Here is an 18,125-nt window from a genome sequence, read left to right as displayed (position 1 = left end):
ATACTATGATGTTTCTATTGCGTTTTTTTTGCCTTACTATACTATGATGTTTTTTATACCTTACTATTGTATGACGTTTTTATGACGTTTTTTTGATGCCTTACTATATTACGACATTTTTTATGCCTACTATACTATGATGTTTCTATTGCGTTTTTTTTTTGCCTTACTATACTATGATGTTTTTTATGCCTTATTATACTATGACATTTTTATGACATTTTTGCCTTACTATACTATAAAGTTTATATTGGGTTTTTTATGCCTTACTCTCCTATGACCTTTTTATGCATCGCTATACTATGATGTTTTTATGCCTTACTATAGTGTGACATTTTTGTGAGGGTTTTTAATGCCTTAGTATACTATGACATTATTATGACATTTCTTTATGCCTTGCTATAATATGATGTTTTTTTGATGTTTTTAATGCTTTACTATATATACTGTGATGTTTTTAAGACAGTTTTTAGGCCTTACTATACTATGATGTTTTTATTGTGTTTTTTAAGCCTTACTATTGTATGACGTTTTTACGACGTTTTTTTGATGCCTTATTATACTATGACATTTTCATGACATTTTTTACGCCTTGCTATGATATCACAATTCTGTGATTTTTTCTTATACCTTACAATATTATGACATTTTTATGACGTTTTTTTAATGCCTTTCTATACTATGATGTTTTAATGACATTTTCTATGCCTTGCTATAATATAACGTTTTTGTGATGTTTTTATGCCTTACTATACTATGATGTTTTTATTGGGTTTTTTTGCCTTACTATGCTATGAAGTTTTTTATGCCTTACTATTGTGTGACGTTTTTATGATGTTTGTTTTATGCCTTACTATACTATGACATTTTTTGTGCCTTGCTATAATATGTTTTTGTGATATTTTTTATGCCTTACTATACTATGACATTTTTTATGCCTTGCTATAATATGATGTTTTTGTGATGTTTTTAATGCCTTACTATACTATGACATTTTTATGACATTTTTTATGCCTTGCTATGATATGACATTTCTGTGATTTTTTTATACCTTACAATATTATGACATTTTTATGACGTTTTTTAAGCCTTTCTATACTATGACGTTTTTATGATATTTTTTTATGCTTTACTATGCTATGACATTTTTATGACGATTTTTTATGCCTTGCTATAATATTATGTTTTTGTGATGTTTTTAATGCCTTAATATTCTATGAAGTTTTTTATGCCTTACTATTGTATGACATTTTTATGATGTTTTTTTTAATGCCTTACCATACTATGACATTTTCAGGACATTTTTTATGCCTTGCTATAACATGACATTTTTGTGATGTTTTTAATGCCTTACTATACTATGCCGTTTTTATGACGTTTTTTTGATGCCTTACTATATTATGACACTTTTATGACGATTTTTTATGCCTTACTATACTATGTTATTTCTACTGCGTTTTTTTTGACTTACTATACTATGATGTTTTTTATGCCTTACTATTGTATGACATTTTTATGACTTTTTTTTGATGCCTTACTATATTATGACATTTTTATGACGTTTTTTTATGCCTTACTATACTATGACATTTTTATGACGTTTTTATTATGCCTTACTATACTATGATGTTTGTATTGCGTTTTTTCTTTTACCTTACTATACTATGATGTTTTTATGACGTTTTTTTGATGCCTTACTATACTATGACATTTTTATGACATTTATGCCTTACTATACTATAAAGTTTATATTGGGTTTTTTATGCTTTACTATACTATGACATTTTTATGACATTTTTTATGCCTTGCTATACTATGACATTTTTATGACATTTTTATGACATTTTTTATGCTTTGCTATAACATGACGTTTTTTTGATGTTTTTAATGCCTTACAATACTATGATGTTTCTATTGCGTTTTTTTTTGCCTTACTATACTATGATGTTTTTTATACCTTACTATTGTATGACGTTTTTATGACGTTTTTTTGATGCCTTACTATATTACGACATTTTTTATGCCTACTATACTATGATGTTTCTATTGCGTTTTTTTTTTGCCTTACTATACTATGATGTTTTTTATGCCTTATTATACTATGACATTTTTATGACATTTTTGCCTTACTATACTATAAAGTTTATATTGGGTTTTTTATGCCTTACTCTCCTATGACCTTTTTATGCATCGCTATACTATGATGTTTTATGCCTTACTATAGTGTGACATTTTTGTGAGGTTTTTAATGCCTTGCTATACTATGACATTATTATGACATTTTTTATGCCTTGCTATAATATGATGTTTTTGTGATGTTTTTAATGCTTTACTATATATACTGTGATGTTTTTAAGACAGTTTTTATGCCTTATTATAATATGTTGTTTTTACAACGTTTTTTTGATGCCTTACTATACTATGACATTTTTATGATTTTTTTTATGCCTTATTATACTATGACATTTTCATGACATTTTTTATGCCTTGCTATGATATGACGTTTTTGTGATTTTTTTTATACCATACAATATTATTACATTTTTATGACATTTTTTATGCCTTGCTATAATATGACGTTTTTGTGATGTTTTTATGCCTTACTATACTATGATGTTTTTATTGGGTTTTTTTCCTTACTATACTATGAAGTTTTTTATGCCTTACTATTGTATGACGTTTTTATGATGTTTATTTTATGCCTTACTATACTATGACATTTTTATGACATTTTTTATGCCTTGCTATAATATGATGTTTTTGTGATTTTTTTAAGCGTTACTATACTATGATACTTTTATGCCTTGTTATACTATGACATTTTTTATGCCTTACTATATGATGATGCTTTCATGACGTTTTTGCCTATGAAGTTCATATGAGGTTTTTTATGCCTTACTATACTATGACATTTTTATGACGTTTTTTTTTGATGCCTTACAATATGATGATATTTTTATGACATTTTTGCCTCACTATACTATGAAGTTTATATTGGGTTTTTTATGCCTTACTATCCTATGACTTTTTTATGCATCGCTATACTATGATGTTTTTATGCCTTGTTATAACATGCCGTTTTTGTGATGTTTTTAATGCCTTACTATATTATGACATTTTTATGACGTTTTTTTTCATGCCTTACTATACTATGATATTTTTCTGACATTGTTTATGCCTTGTTATAATATTTTTTTGTGATTTTGACACCTTACTATGGTGGTGCAGTGGTTAGAAGTATTGCCTAATAATGAGAAAGGCGGTGGTTTGAATCCTGGACAGTCCAAAAACATGTATGTTATGATATATGTCAATTCTCAGTGGTTTCTTTTATACCTTACAATACTATGACATTTTTATCACGTTTGTTATGCCTTTCCATAGTATGAGGTTTTTGTGATGTTTTCAATGCCTTACCATATATACTGTGTTGTTTTAAGACGCTTTTTTATGCCTTATTAAAATGTGACATTGATCTGACCTTATTGACATCTGTATGCAGTACAATACTTTGATCTTTTTGATCCCATATCATCCTATGACACACCAATGAAACGGCATGGTGGCAAAGCGGTTAGAAAGCTTGCCTTATAATGAGAAGGTCGGTGGTTCGAACCCTGCACAGTCAAAACAATGCATTTATCATATATGACATTTCTAAGACATTGTTTATACCTTACAATACTATGACACTTTTATCAGGTTTGTTATGCCTTACTTTAGTATGACACTTTTATAAGGTTTGTTATGCCTTACTTTAGTATGACACTTTTATAAGGTTTGTTATGCCTTACTTTAGTATGACATTTTTATTGCGTTTTTTTGCCTTACTATACTATGACTTTTTTTATTCTATATACTATTTTTTTTTTTTTAATATATTTTTGGGCTTTTTTATGCCTTTATACGATAGTACAGTAGAGAGACAGTAAATGGGGAGGCAGAGAGAGGGGGAATGACATGCAGCAAAGGCCGTCCGCTGCAGGACTCAAACCGGGGTCAACTGCAGCGAGGACTGTAGCCTCTACACATGGGGCGCCTGCTTAGACCACTACACCACACGACGCCCCGTATGACATTTTTTATGCCTTGCTATAATATGACGTTTTTGTGATGTTTTTAATGCCTTACTATACTATGACATTTTTATGATATTTTTGCCTTACTATACTATAAAGTTTATATTGGGTTTTTTATACCTTAATCTCCTATGACCTTTTTATGCATAGCTATACTATGATGTTTTTATGCCTTGTTATAACATGCCGTTTTTGTGATGTTTTTAATGCCTTACTATATTATGACATTTTTATGACGTTTTTTTTCATGCCTTACTATACTATGATATTTTTCTGACATTGTTTATGCCTTGTTATAATATTTTTTTGTGATTTTGACACCTTACTATGGTGGTGCAGTGGTTAGAAGTATTGCCTAATAATGAGAAAGGCGGTGGTTTGAATCCTGGACAGTCCAAAAACATGTATGTTATGATATATGTCAATTCTCAGTGGTTTCTTTTATACCTTACAATACTATGACATTTTTATCACGTTTGTTATGCCTTTCCATAGTATGAGGTTTTTGTGATGTTTTCAATGCCTTACCATATATACTGTGTTGTTTTAAGACGCTTTTTTATGCCTTATTAAAATGTGACATTGATCTGACCTTATTGACATCTGTATGCAGTACAATACTTTGATCTTTTTGATCCCATATCATCCTATGACACACCAATGAAACGGCATGGTGGCAAAGCGGTTAGAAAGCTTGCCTTATAATGAGAAGGTCGGTGGTTCAAACCCTGCACAGTCAAAACAATGCATTTATCATATATGACATTTCTAAGTCATTGTTTATACCTTACAATACTATGACACTTTTATCAGGTTTGTTATGCCTTACTTTAGTATGACACTTTTATAAGGTTTGTTATGCCTTACTTTAGTATGACACTTTTATAAGGTTTGTTATGCCTTACTTTAGTATGACATTTTTATTGCGTTTTTTTGCCTTACTATACTATGACTTTTTTTATTCTATATACTATTTTTTTTTTTTTAATATATTTTTGGGCTTTTTTATGCCTTTATTCGATAGTACAGTAGAGAGACAGTAAATGGGGAGGCAGAGAGAGGGGGAATGACATGCAGCAAAGGCCGTCCGCTGCAGGACTCAAACCGGGGTCAACTGCAGCGAGGACTGTAGCCTCTACACATGGGGCGCCTGCTTAGACCACTACACCACACGACGCCCCGTATGACATTTTTTATGCCTTGCTATAATATGACGTTTTTGTGATGTTTTTAATGCCTTACTATACTATGACATTTTTATGATATTTTTGCCTTACTATACTATAAAGTTTATATTGGGTTTTTTATACCTTAATCTCCTATGACCTTTTTATGCATAGCTATACTATGATGTTTTTATGCCTTACTATAGTGTGACGTTTTTTGATGCCTTACTATACTATGACATTTTTATGACATTTTTTATGCCATGCTATAATATGACGTTTTTGTAATGTTTTTTAATGCTTTACTATATATACTGTGATGTTTTTAAGACAGTTTTTATGCCTTACTATACTATGTTGTTTTTACAACGTTTTTTTGATGCCTTACTATACTATGACATTTTTATGACATTTTTTTTATGCCATATTATACTATGACATTTTCATGACATTTTTTATGCCATATTATACTATGACATTTTCATGACATTTTTTTATGCCATATTATACTATGACATTTTCATGACATTTTTTATGCCTTGCTATGCTTTGATGTTTTCATTGTGTTTTTTTGCCTTACTATACTATAACATTTTTATGCCTTGCTATAATATGATGTTTTTGTGATGTTTTTTATGCCTTACTATTGTGTGATATTTTTTATGACTTTTTTTTATGCCTTACTATACTATGACATTTTCATGACATTTTTTATGCCTAACAATACTATGACATTTTCATGACATTTTTTATGCCTTGCTATAATATGACGTTTTTGTGATTTTTTAATGCCTTACTAAACTATGACATTTTTATGACATTTTTTATGCCTTGCTATAATATGATGTTTTTGTGATGTTTTTAATGCTTTACTATATATACTGTGATGTTTTTAAGCCTTACTATATACTACGATGTTTTTATTGTGTTTTTTTCCCTTACTATACTATGACATTTTTACGACATTTTTTTGATGCCTTACTATACTATGACATTTTCATGACACTTTTTATGCTTTGCTATGATATGACATTTTTGCGATTTTTTTATACCTCACAATATTATGACATTTTTATGACATTTTTTTGCTATTGTATGACGTTTTTATGATTTTTATTTTATTTTTTTGGGCTTTTTATGCCTTTTTTTGACAGGACAGTAGAGAGACAGGAAGCGGGGAGGCAGAGAGGGGGAATGACATGCAGTAAAGGCCGTCCGATGCGGGACTCGACCCGGGGCCGACTGCAGCGAGGACTGTAGCCTCTACACATGGGGCGCCTGCTTAAACCACTACACTACACGACGCCCCATACTATGACATTTTTATGAAATTGTTTATGCCTTGCTATAATATGTTTTTGTGACAGTTTTTATGCCTTACTATACTATGACATTTTTATGACATTTTTTACGCCATGCTATAATATGACATTTTTATGACATTTTTTATGCCTTGCTATAATATGACATTTTTGTGATGTTTTAATGCCTTACAATATTATGATGTTTTTATTGGGTTTTTTTCCCTTACTATACTATGAAGTTTTTTATGCCTTACTATTGTATGACATTTTTGATGATGTTTTTTTATGCCTTACTAAACTATGACATTTTTATGAAATTGTTTATGCCTTGCTATAATATGACATTTTTGTGATGTTTTTAATGCCTTACTATACTATGATGTTTTTATGAAATTTTTTATGCCATGCTATAATATGACATTTTCATGACATTTTTTATGCCTTGCTATAACATGACGTTTTTTTTTTTATGTTTTTAATGCCTTACTATACTATGATGTTTCTATTGCGTTTTTTTTACCTTACTATACTATGATGTTTTTTATGCCTTACTATTGTATGACGTTTTTAGCACGTTTTTTTTGATTCCTTACTATATTATGACATTTTTATGACGTTTTTTTTATGCCTTATTATACTATGACATTTTCATGACATTTTGTATGCCTTGCTATAATATGACATTTTCGTGATGTTTTAATGCCTTACAATATTATAATGTTTTTATTGTGTTTTTTTCCCTTACTATACTATGAAGTTTTTTATGCCTTACTATTGTATGACATTTTTGATGATGTTTTTTTATGCCTTACTAAACTATGACATTTTTATGAAATTGTTTATGCCTTGCTATAATATGACATTTTTGTGATGTTTTAATGCTTTACTATACTATGACATTTTTATGAAATTTTTTATGCCATGCTATAATATGACATTTTCATGACATTTTTTATGCCTTGCTATAACATGACGTTTTTTTTTTATGTTTTTAATGCCTTACTATACTATGATGTTTCTATTGCGTTTTTTTTACCTTACTATACTATGATGTTTTTTAGCCTTACTATTGTATGACGTTTTTTGCACGTTTTTTTTGATTCCTTACTATATTATGACATTTTTATGACGTTTTTTTTATGCCTTATTATACTATGACATTTTCATGACATTTTTTATGCCTTGCTATGATATGACATTTTTATGATTTTTTTATACCTTACTATACTATGATATTTTTCTGATATTTTTATGCGTTGCTATAATATGTTTTTGTGATTTTGATGACTTACTATGGTGTGCAGTGGTTAGACGTCTTGCCTAATAATGAGAAGGGCGGTGGTTTGAATCCTGGACAGTCCAAAAACATGTATGTTATGATATATGTCAATTCTCAGTGGTTTCTTTTATACCTTACAATACTATGACATTTTTATCACGTTTGTTATGCCTTTCTATAGTATGAGGTTTTTGTGATGTTTTCAATGCCTTACCATATATACTGTGTTGTTTTTAAGACGGTTTTTATGCCTTATTAAAATGTGACATTGATCTGACCTTATTGACATCTGTATGCAGTACAATACTTTGATCTTTTTGATCCCATATCATCCTATGACACTCCAATGAAACGGCATGGTGGCAAAGTGGTTGGAAAGCTTGCCTTATAATGAGAAGGTCGGTGGTTCAAACCCTGCACAGTCTAAAGAAATGCATTTATGATATATGACATTTCTAAGTGATTGTTTTATACCTTACAATACTATGACACTTTTATCAGGTTTGTTATGCCTTACTTTAGTATGACGTTTTTATTGCGTTTTTTTGCCTTACAATACTATGACTTTTTTTATGCGTTATTTATGCCTTGCTATAATATGACGTTTTTATGATGTTTTTAATGCTTTACTATATATACTGTGATGTTTTTAAGACAGTTTTTATGCCTTACTATACTATGACATTTTTATTACATTTTTTGTGCCTTGCTATAATATGACGTTTTTTAATGCCTTACTATTGTATGACATTTTTATGACTTTTTTTATGCCTTACTATACTATGACATTTTTATGACATTTTTTTATGCCTTACTATACTATGACATTTTTATGACATTTTTGCCTTACCATACTATGAAGTTTATATTGTTTTTTTTATGCCTTAATCTCCTATGACCTTTTTATGCATCGCTATGCTATGATGTTTTGATGCCTTACTATTTTATGACATTTTTGATGATGTTTTTTTATGCCTTACTAAACTATGACATTTTTATGACATTTTTTATGCCTTGCTATAATATGATGTTTTTGTGATGTTTTTAATGCTTTACTATACTATGACATTTTTCTGAAATTTTTTATGCCATGCTATAATATGACATTTTTATGACATTTTTTTAAGCCTTACTATAATATGATGTTTTTGTGATGTTTTAATGCCTTACTATACTATGATGTTTTTATTGTGTTTTTTTGCCTTACTATACTATGAAGTTTTTTATGCCTTACTATTGTATGACATTTTTGATTATGTTTTTTTATGCCTTACTAAACTATGACATTTTTATGACATTTTTTATGCCTTGCTATAATATGATGTTTTTGTGATGTTTTTAATGCTTTACTATACTATGACATTTTTATGAAATTTTTTATGCCATGCTATAATTTGACATTTTCATGACATTTTTTATGCCTTGCTATAATATGACGTTTTTGTGATTTTCTATACCTTACAATACTATGACATTTTTATGACATTTTTTATGCCTTGGTATAATGTGACGTTTTTGTGATGCCTTGCTATAATATGACATTTTTGTGATGTTTTTAATGCTTTACTATATATACTGTGATGTTTTTAAGACATTTTTTATACCTTACAATACTATGATGTTTTTGTGATATTTTTAATGCCTTACTATTGTATGGCATTTTTATGACTTTTTTTTATGCCTTACTATACTATGACTTTTTTATGCCTTACTATAGTGTGATGTTTTTGATGCCTTACTATACTATGACATTTTTATGACATTTTTTATGCCTTTCTGTAATATGACGTTTTTGTGATGTTTTTAATGCTTTATTATATATACTGTGATGTTTTTAAGACAGTTTTTATGCCTTACTATACTATGATGTTTTTGTGATATTTTGTATGCCATTTTTATGACTTTTTTTTATGCCTTACTATACTATGACATTTTTATGACTTTTTTTTTTTTGCATTACTATACAATGACATTTTTTATGCCTTGCTATAATATGATGTTTTTATGACTTTTTTTGAAGGCTTACTATACTATGACATTTTTATGAAATTTTTTATGCCTTGCTATAATATGATGTTTTTGTGATGTTTTTAATGCTTTACTATATATACTGTGATGTTTTTAAGACCGTTTTTATACCTTACAATACTATGATGTTTTTGTGATGTTTTTAATGCCTTACTATTGTATGACATTTTTATGACATCTTTTTTATGCCTTACTATACTATGACATTTTTATGCATCGCTATACTATGATGTTTTTATGCCTTACTATAGTGTGACGTTTTTGATGCCTTACTGTACTATGACATTTTTATGAAACTTTTTATTCCATGTTATAATATGATGTTTTTGTGATGTTTTTAATGCTTTACTATATATACTGTGATGTTTTTAAGATGGATTTTATGCCTTACTATACTATGACATTTTTATGCCTTGCTATAATATGATGTTTTTGTGATGTTTTTTATGCCTAACTATGGTATGACATTTTTATGACATTTTTTGTGCCTTGCTATAATATGATGTTTTTATTGCGTTTTTTTTTTTTTTTTTGCATTACTATACAATGACATTTTTTTATGCCTTGCTATAATATGATGTTTTTATGACTTTTCTTAAGGCATACTATACTATGACATTTTTATGAAATGTTTTATGCCTTGCTATAATATAATGTTTTTGTGATGTTTTTAATGCTTTACTATATAAACTGTGATGTTTTTAAGACAGTTTTTATACCTTACAATACTATAATGTTTTTGTGATGTTTTTAATGCCTTACTATTGTATGACATTTTTATGACGTCTTTTTTATGCCTTACTATACTATGACATTTTTATGCATCGCTATACTATGATGTTTTTATGCCTTACTATAGTGTGACGTTTTTGATGCCTTACTATACTATGACATTTTTATGAAACTTTTTATTCCATGTTATAATATGACGTTTTTATGATGTTTTTTATGCCCTACTATACTATGACATTTTTATGCCTTGCTATAATATGATGTTTTTGTGATGTTTTTCATGCCTAACTATGGTATGACATTTTTATGACATTTTTTGTGCCTTGCTATAATATGATGTTTTTGTGATGTTTTTATGCCTTACTATTTTGTGATATTTTTCATGACTCTTTTTTATGCCTTACTATACTATGACATTTTCATGACATTTTTTATGCCTTGCTACAATGTGATGTTTTTGTGATGTTTTTAATGCCTTACTATACCATGACATTTTTATGAAATTTTTTATGCCATGCTATAATATGACGTTTTTGTGATGTTTTTAATGCTTTACTATACTATGACATTTTTATTACATATTTTTTGCCTTGCTATAAATATAACGTTGTTGTGATGTTTTTAAAGCCTTACTATACTATGACATTTATATGATGTTTTTTTATGCCTCACTATAATATGACATTTTTATGACATATTTTATGCCTTGTTATAATATAATGTTTTTGTGATGTTTTTAATGCCTTACAATACTATGACATTTTTATGACATTTTTTATGCCTTGCTATAATATTTTTTTGTGATGTTTTTAATGCTTACTGTATATACTGTGATGTTTTTAAGACTGTTACAATGTGACGTTTTTCTGACGTTTTTGACTTCCGTATGCTGTACAGTGCTTTGATCTTTTTAATCCCGTATTATCCTATCCTCCATTGATGAAACAGCATGGTGGAGCAGTGGTTAGAAGTCTTGCCTAATAATGAGAAGGTCTGTGGTTGGACCAGTCCAAAGACATGCACGTTATGATATATGTCAATTCTAAGTGATTATTTTATACCTTGGAATACTATGACATACTATTACTATAGTCTGACGTTTTTATTGTGTTTTTTTTCCTTACTATATTATGACGTTTTTTATGCCTTACTATTGTATGACGTTTTTTTTATTCATTACCCAGACTATGACATTTTTATGACATTTTTTATGCGTTGCTATAATATGACATTTTTGTGATGTTTTTAATGCCTTACTATACTATGACATTTTTTATGCCTTACTATACTATGACATTTTTATGCCTTGCTCTAATATGACGTTTTTGTAATGTTTTAGATGCCCTACTATACATACTGTGATGTTTTTAAGATGATTTTTATGCCTAACTATACCATGATGTTTTTATTGCGTTTTTTTGCCTTACTATATTATGAAGTTTTTTATGCCTTACTATTGTATGACATTTTTATGACATTTTTTATGCCTTGCTATGATATGACATTTTTGTGATTTTTTTTATACCTTACAACACTATGACATTTTTATGACGTTTTTTTATGCCTTATCATACTATAATGCTATACTATTAAACGTTTCTTATATCTTACTATATTATGACATTTTTATACATCACTATTCTATGATGTTTTTATGCTTTATTAAACCATGACGTTTTTTTGCCTGTTTTTTTTTTTTTACGCCTTACTATACTATGACCTTTTTTATGACGTTTTTTATGCCTTACTATAGTATTACATTTTCATTACATTTTTTATGCCTTACTAAATACTATGACTTTTCAATCCCTTAATATACTATGACATTTTTTTACATGTTACAATACTATGATGTTTTTATGCTTCACACTATTTTGACATTTTTAAGACATTTTTTATGCCTTAGTATACTATGACATTTTTATGACTCATTATAGTATGACGTTTTTATGCCTTACTATACTGTCTTTTTTATGACCTACTATAATTTGACATTTACATGATGTTTTTAATGCTTTACAATATAATGACTTTTATTCCTTACCACACTATGACTTTTTTTGCAACTTTATTAAATTAACATGCTTATTAAAATTCTATATGTTTGTCTAATTTTTTATTAATTTTAAACATACATGTCTATCTTTTATATTTACATCCATAACATGAACATATACTGACAGGCCTTGGGGATAGATATATATTTATGTAACATATGTCTATAATATAAACAGACATACTAAAGTACATGTTTCTATTAGCTTGACAATATATGTTATTGTTTCAATTTCTAACAGGTTTCATATGTATTTCTTTAGATATATAGTCTATAATTATAAAACCTATATGATTTTACTTCATATGTACATATATTTTATATATGGAGATTCAACACATGTACATATATTACATTTGTGTATGGGCATTCTTGACTGTAAATTCAGATCTCATATGTTAATAAACCGTTAACGACTGACACCATTAGAAAGCCAATCTCTTTGTTTTAGAGGTGTGGTGGGGTTGTTGCGTCCCTACAGATGTTGAGACCAAAGCTACACCATTGGTAAACACATAAACAGCTCAAGAAAAATATAAAGGGGAGAGAACTGTTTCAGATTGCTGACCTAGATTCGATATTTCTGGATTTATACATGTTGTTTTGTGATATTATTATTTACCTATCCTTAACAGTTCACAGAAGAGGAGAGAACAACAGGAAACACATGGACCAGGAGTGTGGGATTACACGTTTTGCTGGCCACATTAAAATCAAGCATGTCTTCAACCATCAGGCCACCAAGGAAGTTGATTTTGTTTTTAATATGGTTTAAAACAAAAAACAGATTTCACATACAGACTTTAGAACAGGTTTGGAATAAGTCTAATTTAACAATTTTTTCAGTTTTCAAAAAATGGAAAACTCTTACTGACGTCCTGATTATAAGGAGGAGGGCACATAGCACAATCTGTAACTGCCCAACAAATTAATTCTTCTTAGATGGTTTGGTGCATACGTCTATGTTATTACACTGAAACACTGTAACACTGAAAGTTGTGAAAAGACACAGACATGACAGTGAAATCCTCCAACATACTGTAGCCAAACCAAAAGAGGTCACTTCTGTACATCAGTATCCAGCCTTGTTAATCATAATACCCTCATGCTTGTGAATGTCCATCACCCATGAATATCATTAAGTATGAGCCATGATGCACAGTAATTTTGCCCCTAATTCTCCCTCATAAAGAGACAAAGACAAAAAACAAACAAACAGTGAGTGGGGAAAAGAATTTGGCCTCTTTGTGTCCTTCCCTTTGTGCCATTGGCATGGTGGCTTTGAAGCCTACAGAAGTGGAAGTGAAAGTGATTGAACTTGCTCAGTGAGGCTTGTTCCACAGGACCGAGTTGCGCAAATCACGCCTCATGACCCATTAGTGTGTGTGTGTGTGTGTGTGTGTGTGTGTGTGTTTATCAACCCCATGTATAGCACTTCCAGATTTGGGTTTGCTAATGAGCAGCGAGGACACAGCATCAGCATCACCTTTGCCTGGTGGAATTTGATCACAGACAGCTTCGGTTTTCATCTTGAAATGAAATACATGACTATAACTAGGGCTCTATCTATTCAGTCAGGAGCTGCTGGGGACATTCATAGCTTAATGATGATGATGATGATAACAAAATGCATCATCATGCCACTGAGATGAAGTAAAATTTTTACGGGGTTTGAGGGAAACAGTCTATTACTACTCTTATGGATATCATTTATACTGACTGCAGACTCCCAGGGGGTGGTCGCTGGCATGGTTTACTTTCACAGGCGCATGCTTCCATTTGTCATTGTTATGCTAAACACTGCTTTGGTATAGAGGAAATTGAATTAAGGAGCCGTCCAGCGGCGGTCTTGAGGCTGTCTTGTCCTTATCATTTCCATCAGCCTGATCTGAAACACATTGAGCTCCCACCAGCAGAGGGTCAGAAAGTCACGTAACCTTAGGCAGACAGCCATTTCCTGAGCACTCCATCATGTACAGCCTCTGTAGGCTTTTGGCAGTGATATAATGTGTAAATATGGAGCAATTTACTTGTGACCTACAGTAGTAATGCTGTTGAGAAACTACTGAATAACACACTCTTTACAACTGTAGGCACATGAGAGGAATCATAAGAAGGTACCAAATAAAACGGAGCAAATACATTTTTTAAGTTCCAATGAACTAAAGAAAAATGAACTGAGTTATTCAGACATCACTGGACATTTCTGTAGAGATACAGTGCTGTTGTGTTTTTTAAATGTCAATGATGTGAAATCTGGGGAGGTTTGCTAGTTTGTAATTTGAGTCATGCCCTTTAAGCCAATGGCACACAGGACATAAAAATGACAAAAAACCCAATTGAACCTGTGCATGCCTCAGTAAGGGTAAATCTGAGTGCATTACAGCTACATTTAATCATCTGTTGCCAAACTCCTGCTGAGAAAAAATAATGACAAGAGTCAGACAGAATCCAATTTATGGTTGAGTAAAAAATATTCCAGTTTGTCTACAATGGCAGCTGGGAACACTTACGACACAGCTAAATATACCCACACTGTCATATCGTATTGACAAATAATTAAACAAATTAAAGTGGTATTATACAATGGTTAGCCAGAAAGGACATGAATATTTATTTAATAACACAAACAAGCGCACAAAATTGACAGGAACACTTTATTAAAAGAGATATCTATTACCAAGCCTTCTGTGAATATGCTGATTATTGAGTAAAGAAAATTGAATGAGAAAACAACAAAAATAAAACTGGAATGTAAAAGAAATAAAAAAAAAAAAGAAACCTTTTTATAGTCTTTTAAGCCAGTAAATCTAAATAGTGGCAGAGAAGCGAGTGCAACATTCACATATGACACAAATAAACAATGATACAAAAAACAGATGGAAATTAACAAAAACAGTTACATTAAGCAATGTGAAAAGATTAAGTGATTTAAGTAAGTTATTCCACATTTTGTACCTGAGTAGAATTCTGATTTTTTTTCTGCCTCTTCAGGACAGACAAATTCACATTACAAATATGTAAAGTGCAAACAGAAAGACTTCCACTGTACAGAATCACTGATCTTGATGCTTAGAAACATCAACAATAGAAAATCATACAGGACAAAGATAATCTGAAAAAAAATCTATAAAAAATAAACAAAAAGTTCACATCTTCATACAGGTGAGCTGTAAATGTGAACTACACACATATCCTGTGGCACCATGAAGCCTAATATTAGTGCTCTTAAAAAGGCACCTCTCTGCAAAATGTGAGTCAAGAACACATAATATATCACACTTTCTTAACACTTCAATGCTTTCTGTTTTTCATGATTGTAAACTTCATCTGAGAGATTGAATGATATCAAATAAACAAGGCAAAAAAAAAAAAAAAAAAAAAACAACCCTTTCATCTCATCCTCACTGCCTCTGACTGCGCTCCTGCTTGAAGTTGACAATGAACTTCCAGGCTTCCACATAATGGGACAGGCAGATCTCATCTGGGAAGAGCTCCTCCACATCAGGGGGAATGTCCAGGTCTTTGCGCTCCATGTATGACAGCAATGTGTCTTTCAAGCTTTAAGAGACAAACCATGCACTTTAAGTCAGTGATAATGCAAATCATGATACCTACACACACAAACACACCTGAGCATACATATTACAGTCTCAATTTTTAAATTCTACTTCCTTTTAAATTTTACAGACGTAAATTTAAAAATATGTTGATAAAATACCTAGTACTTCGACTATATGATTCGATAGAGGTAAATTTGAATAAATATGAACAGAAAATGCTGAGTTAATGGCCATGTTGTATAATATCACATCATTTACTTCGACATTTTCTTTGTTCCCACGCCTAATACAAGTATAAAATGTACTAAATAACCTTTTGCCTGTGGCTTTGTTTAAACAACCAACTAACTCCCTTAACAACAGAGCCAACACTGACCAAACTTAACTTCAGTTTTGCTTGTGTGCAACATGCTAAATCCTTCCAACGTGGCTTAAAGTGGGAATGGAAAAACATCCACTTTGTTTTTGCTTAGAGCAAAAACGTGTCTGGAACGTGTCTGGATGAAAATGTCTGGAGTGAGTTCTACCATCCAAAACTTTATTTTGCACAAAAGTATTTTGTTACACCTTTCATTTTAAAAGTGTCTAGCCTGATTAGGAAAAAAAAAACAACCTTTTCTTTTCCTCTCTTTATATCATATTTTCAGATCTGAGAATAACTTCAGATTTTATCCCATATTGAATACTTCACAGACGTGCGCAAGGGTTAGTGAATGGCAAATAAATGAATAAATAGCATTTTGTTTTACCCCCAGTCAGGCCTGTAGGTATCAGGTGCATTAGGGTTTTTAAGGACCAGCACCAGGAACTCGTGCATCTCCAACAGGAAAGTGTCAGCGCTGCTCTTAGAGAAGAAGCCTGTCAAGAGCCTGTGCTCATCCTCACCCAGAGCCTGTTTGTACTTCTCTGAGACTCCCACAAATGGATCCTGAACAACAAAGGAAATGCATGGGATGGGCCAAAAAATAAATAATTAAATGCAGTACACATCTACACACTTATACATAAAACTTCATTAAGTCATCTACAATGGCAAAATTTAATAATTTCTACCATCGCTACTATAAATAACAGTAATACCATTTCCACATCTATAGCTATATATTGGTAGTTGTGTGTGATGCTTTACCCTCTTGAGCCGTAACAGCATATTTTCTGATTTGAGTGAGGCCAGCAGCTGCCACAGTGCCACACAATGCTTCAGACAACACATGCTCAGGGCCTGTAGGCAAAACAAACTTTTATCTTCAACTTAGTGCATAAAAAAAGAATTCATTCATTCCCATTCATTGAAAACCAATATACAGGGAGTAAAATTATATTACGGTAGCACTAAAGTAAGATAACAAAATTGTTTGTATAAGAAAATAACAAAACTGTCCGGACCGGTTAGTCTGTGGAAGTGAGTGAACGAACAACAGGATAAATAAACCTGGCTGACCTTGAGGATATGCGGAGCCATCTGGTTTCCCATCCGCAGAACCTCCTCCAGGTAGCAGGACAGCTGCATGTGAGGTTCTCCCCCAGTCATTGCAAGGAAACCAAGGGCCACTTCCAGTGTGGACAATGCCTCACACACCTCACTGTAGGAGTGCAGCTCGCCAGCCACGGCAAACAGGGTGAGAGTCTGCAGAGGCTCCTATTGGTACACAGACACAGGTTGTAGACACTCATGCAGGGATATCTACTGCAACATGTTTGTTATGTGATAAATGACCAGTGGGCTGCCTACTGTACAGCACAACTTACTTGCTTTACTTTCGCTTTGACATCCTTTAGGATAATATCATAGTTGCGGTCATGTCTGTTCACTAGTGTTGGAATGCCCTGAGGTAAAAGAAAGGACAGAGACATGAGGAAAATAGTGTCTTAACAATTTTGCCCTGTTTTTTGGACAAAGCTACCTTACTTAACTTCT

At 31.0% G+C, this 18,125-nt stretch overlaps 1 protein-coding gene across 3 annotated transcripts in view; it reads right to left on the bottom strand.

The window, feature by feature from the left end:
• Nucleotides 1–15,287: 15,287 nt before the first annotated feature.
• The window catches only part of rnf213a (ring finger protein 213a), a 30,534-nt gene continuing 27,696 nt past the window's right edge, over nt 15,288–18,125 (bottom strand). For all 3 annotated transcript variants that reach the window (XM_056400820.1, XM_056400822.1, XM_056400821.1), the window contains exons 63-67: nt 17,957–18,034; nt 17,649–17,846; nt 17,337–17,429; nt 16,957–17,135; nt 15,288–16,205 (exon numbers count right to left, since the gene is read on the bottom strand). In XM_056400820.1, coding sequence (XP_056256795.1) covers nt 16,049–16,205; nt 16,957–17,135; nt 17,337–17,429; nt 17,649–17,846; nt 17,957–18,034 — 705 coding nt within the window. In that variant the 3' untranslated portion in view covers nt 15,288–16,048. The remainder of the gene's footprint in view (nt 16,206–16,956; nt 17,136–17,336; nt 17,430–17,648; nt 17,847–17,956; nt 18,035–18,125) is intronic.

The sequence above is a fragment of the Seriola aureovittata genome, chromosome 17 (genome assembly GCF_021018895.1).
Source record: "Seriola aureovittata isolate HTS-2021-v1 ecotype China chromosome 17, ASM2101889v1, whole genome shotgun sequence".
NCBI lineage: Eukaryota > Metazoa > Chordata > Actinopteri > Carangiformes > Carangidae > Seriola > Seriola aureovittata.
The sequence above is the reverse complement of the archived record's forward strand: the minus strand, read 5'-3'. Positions and strand labels throughout refer to the sequence as shown.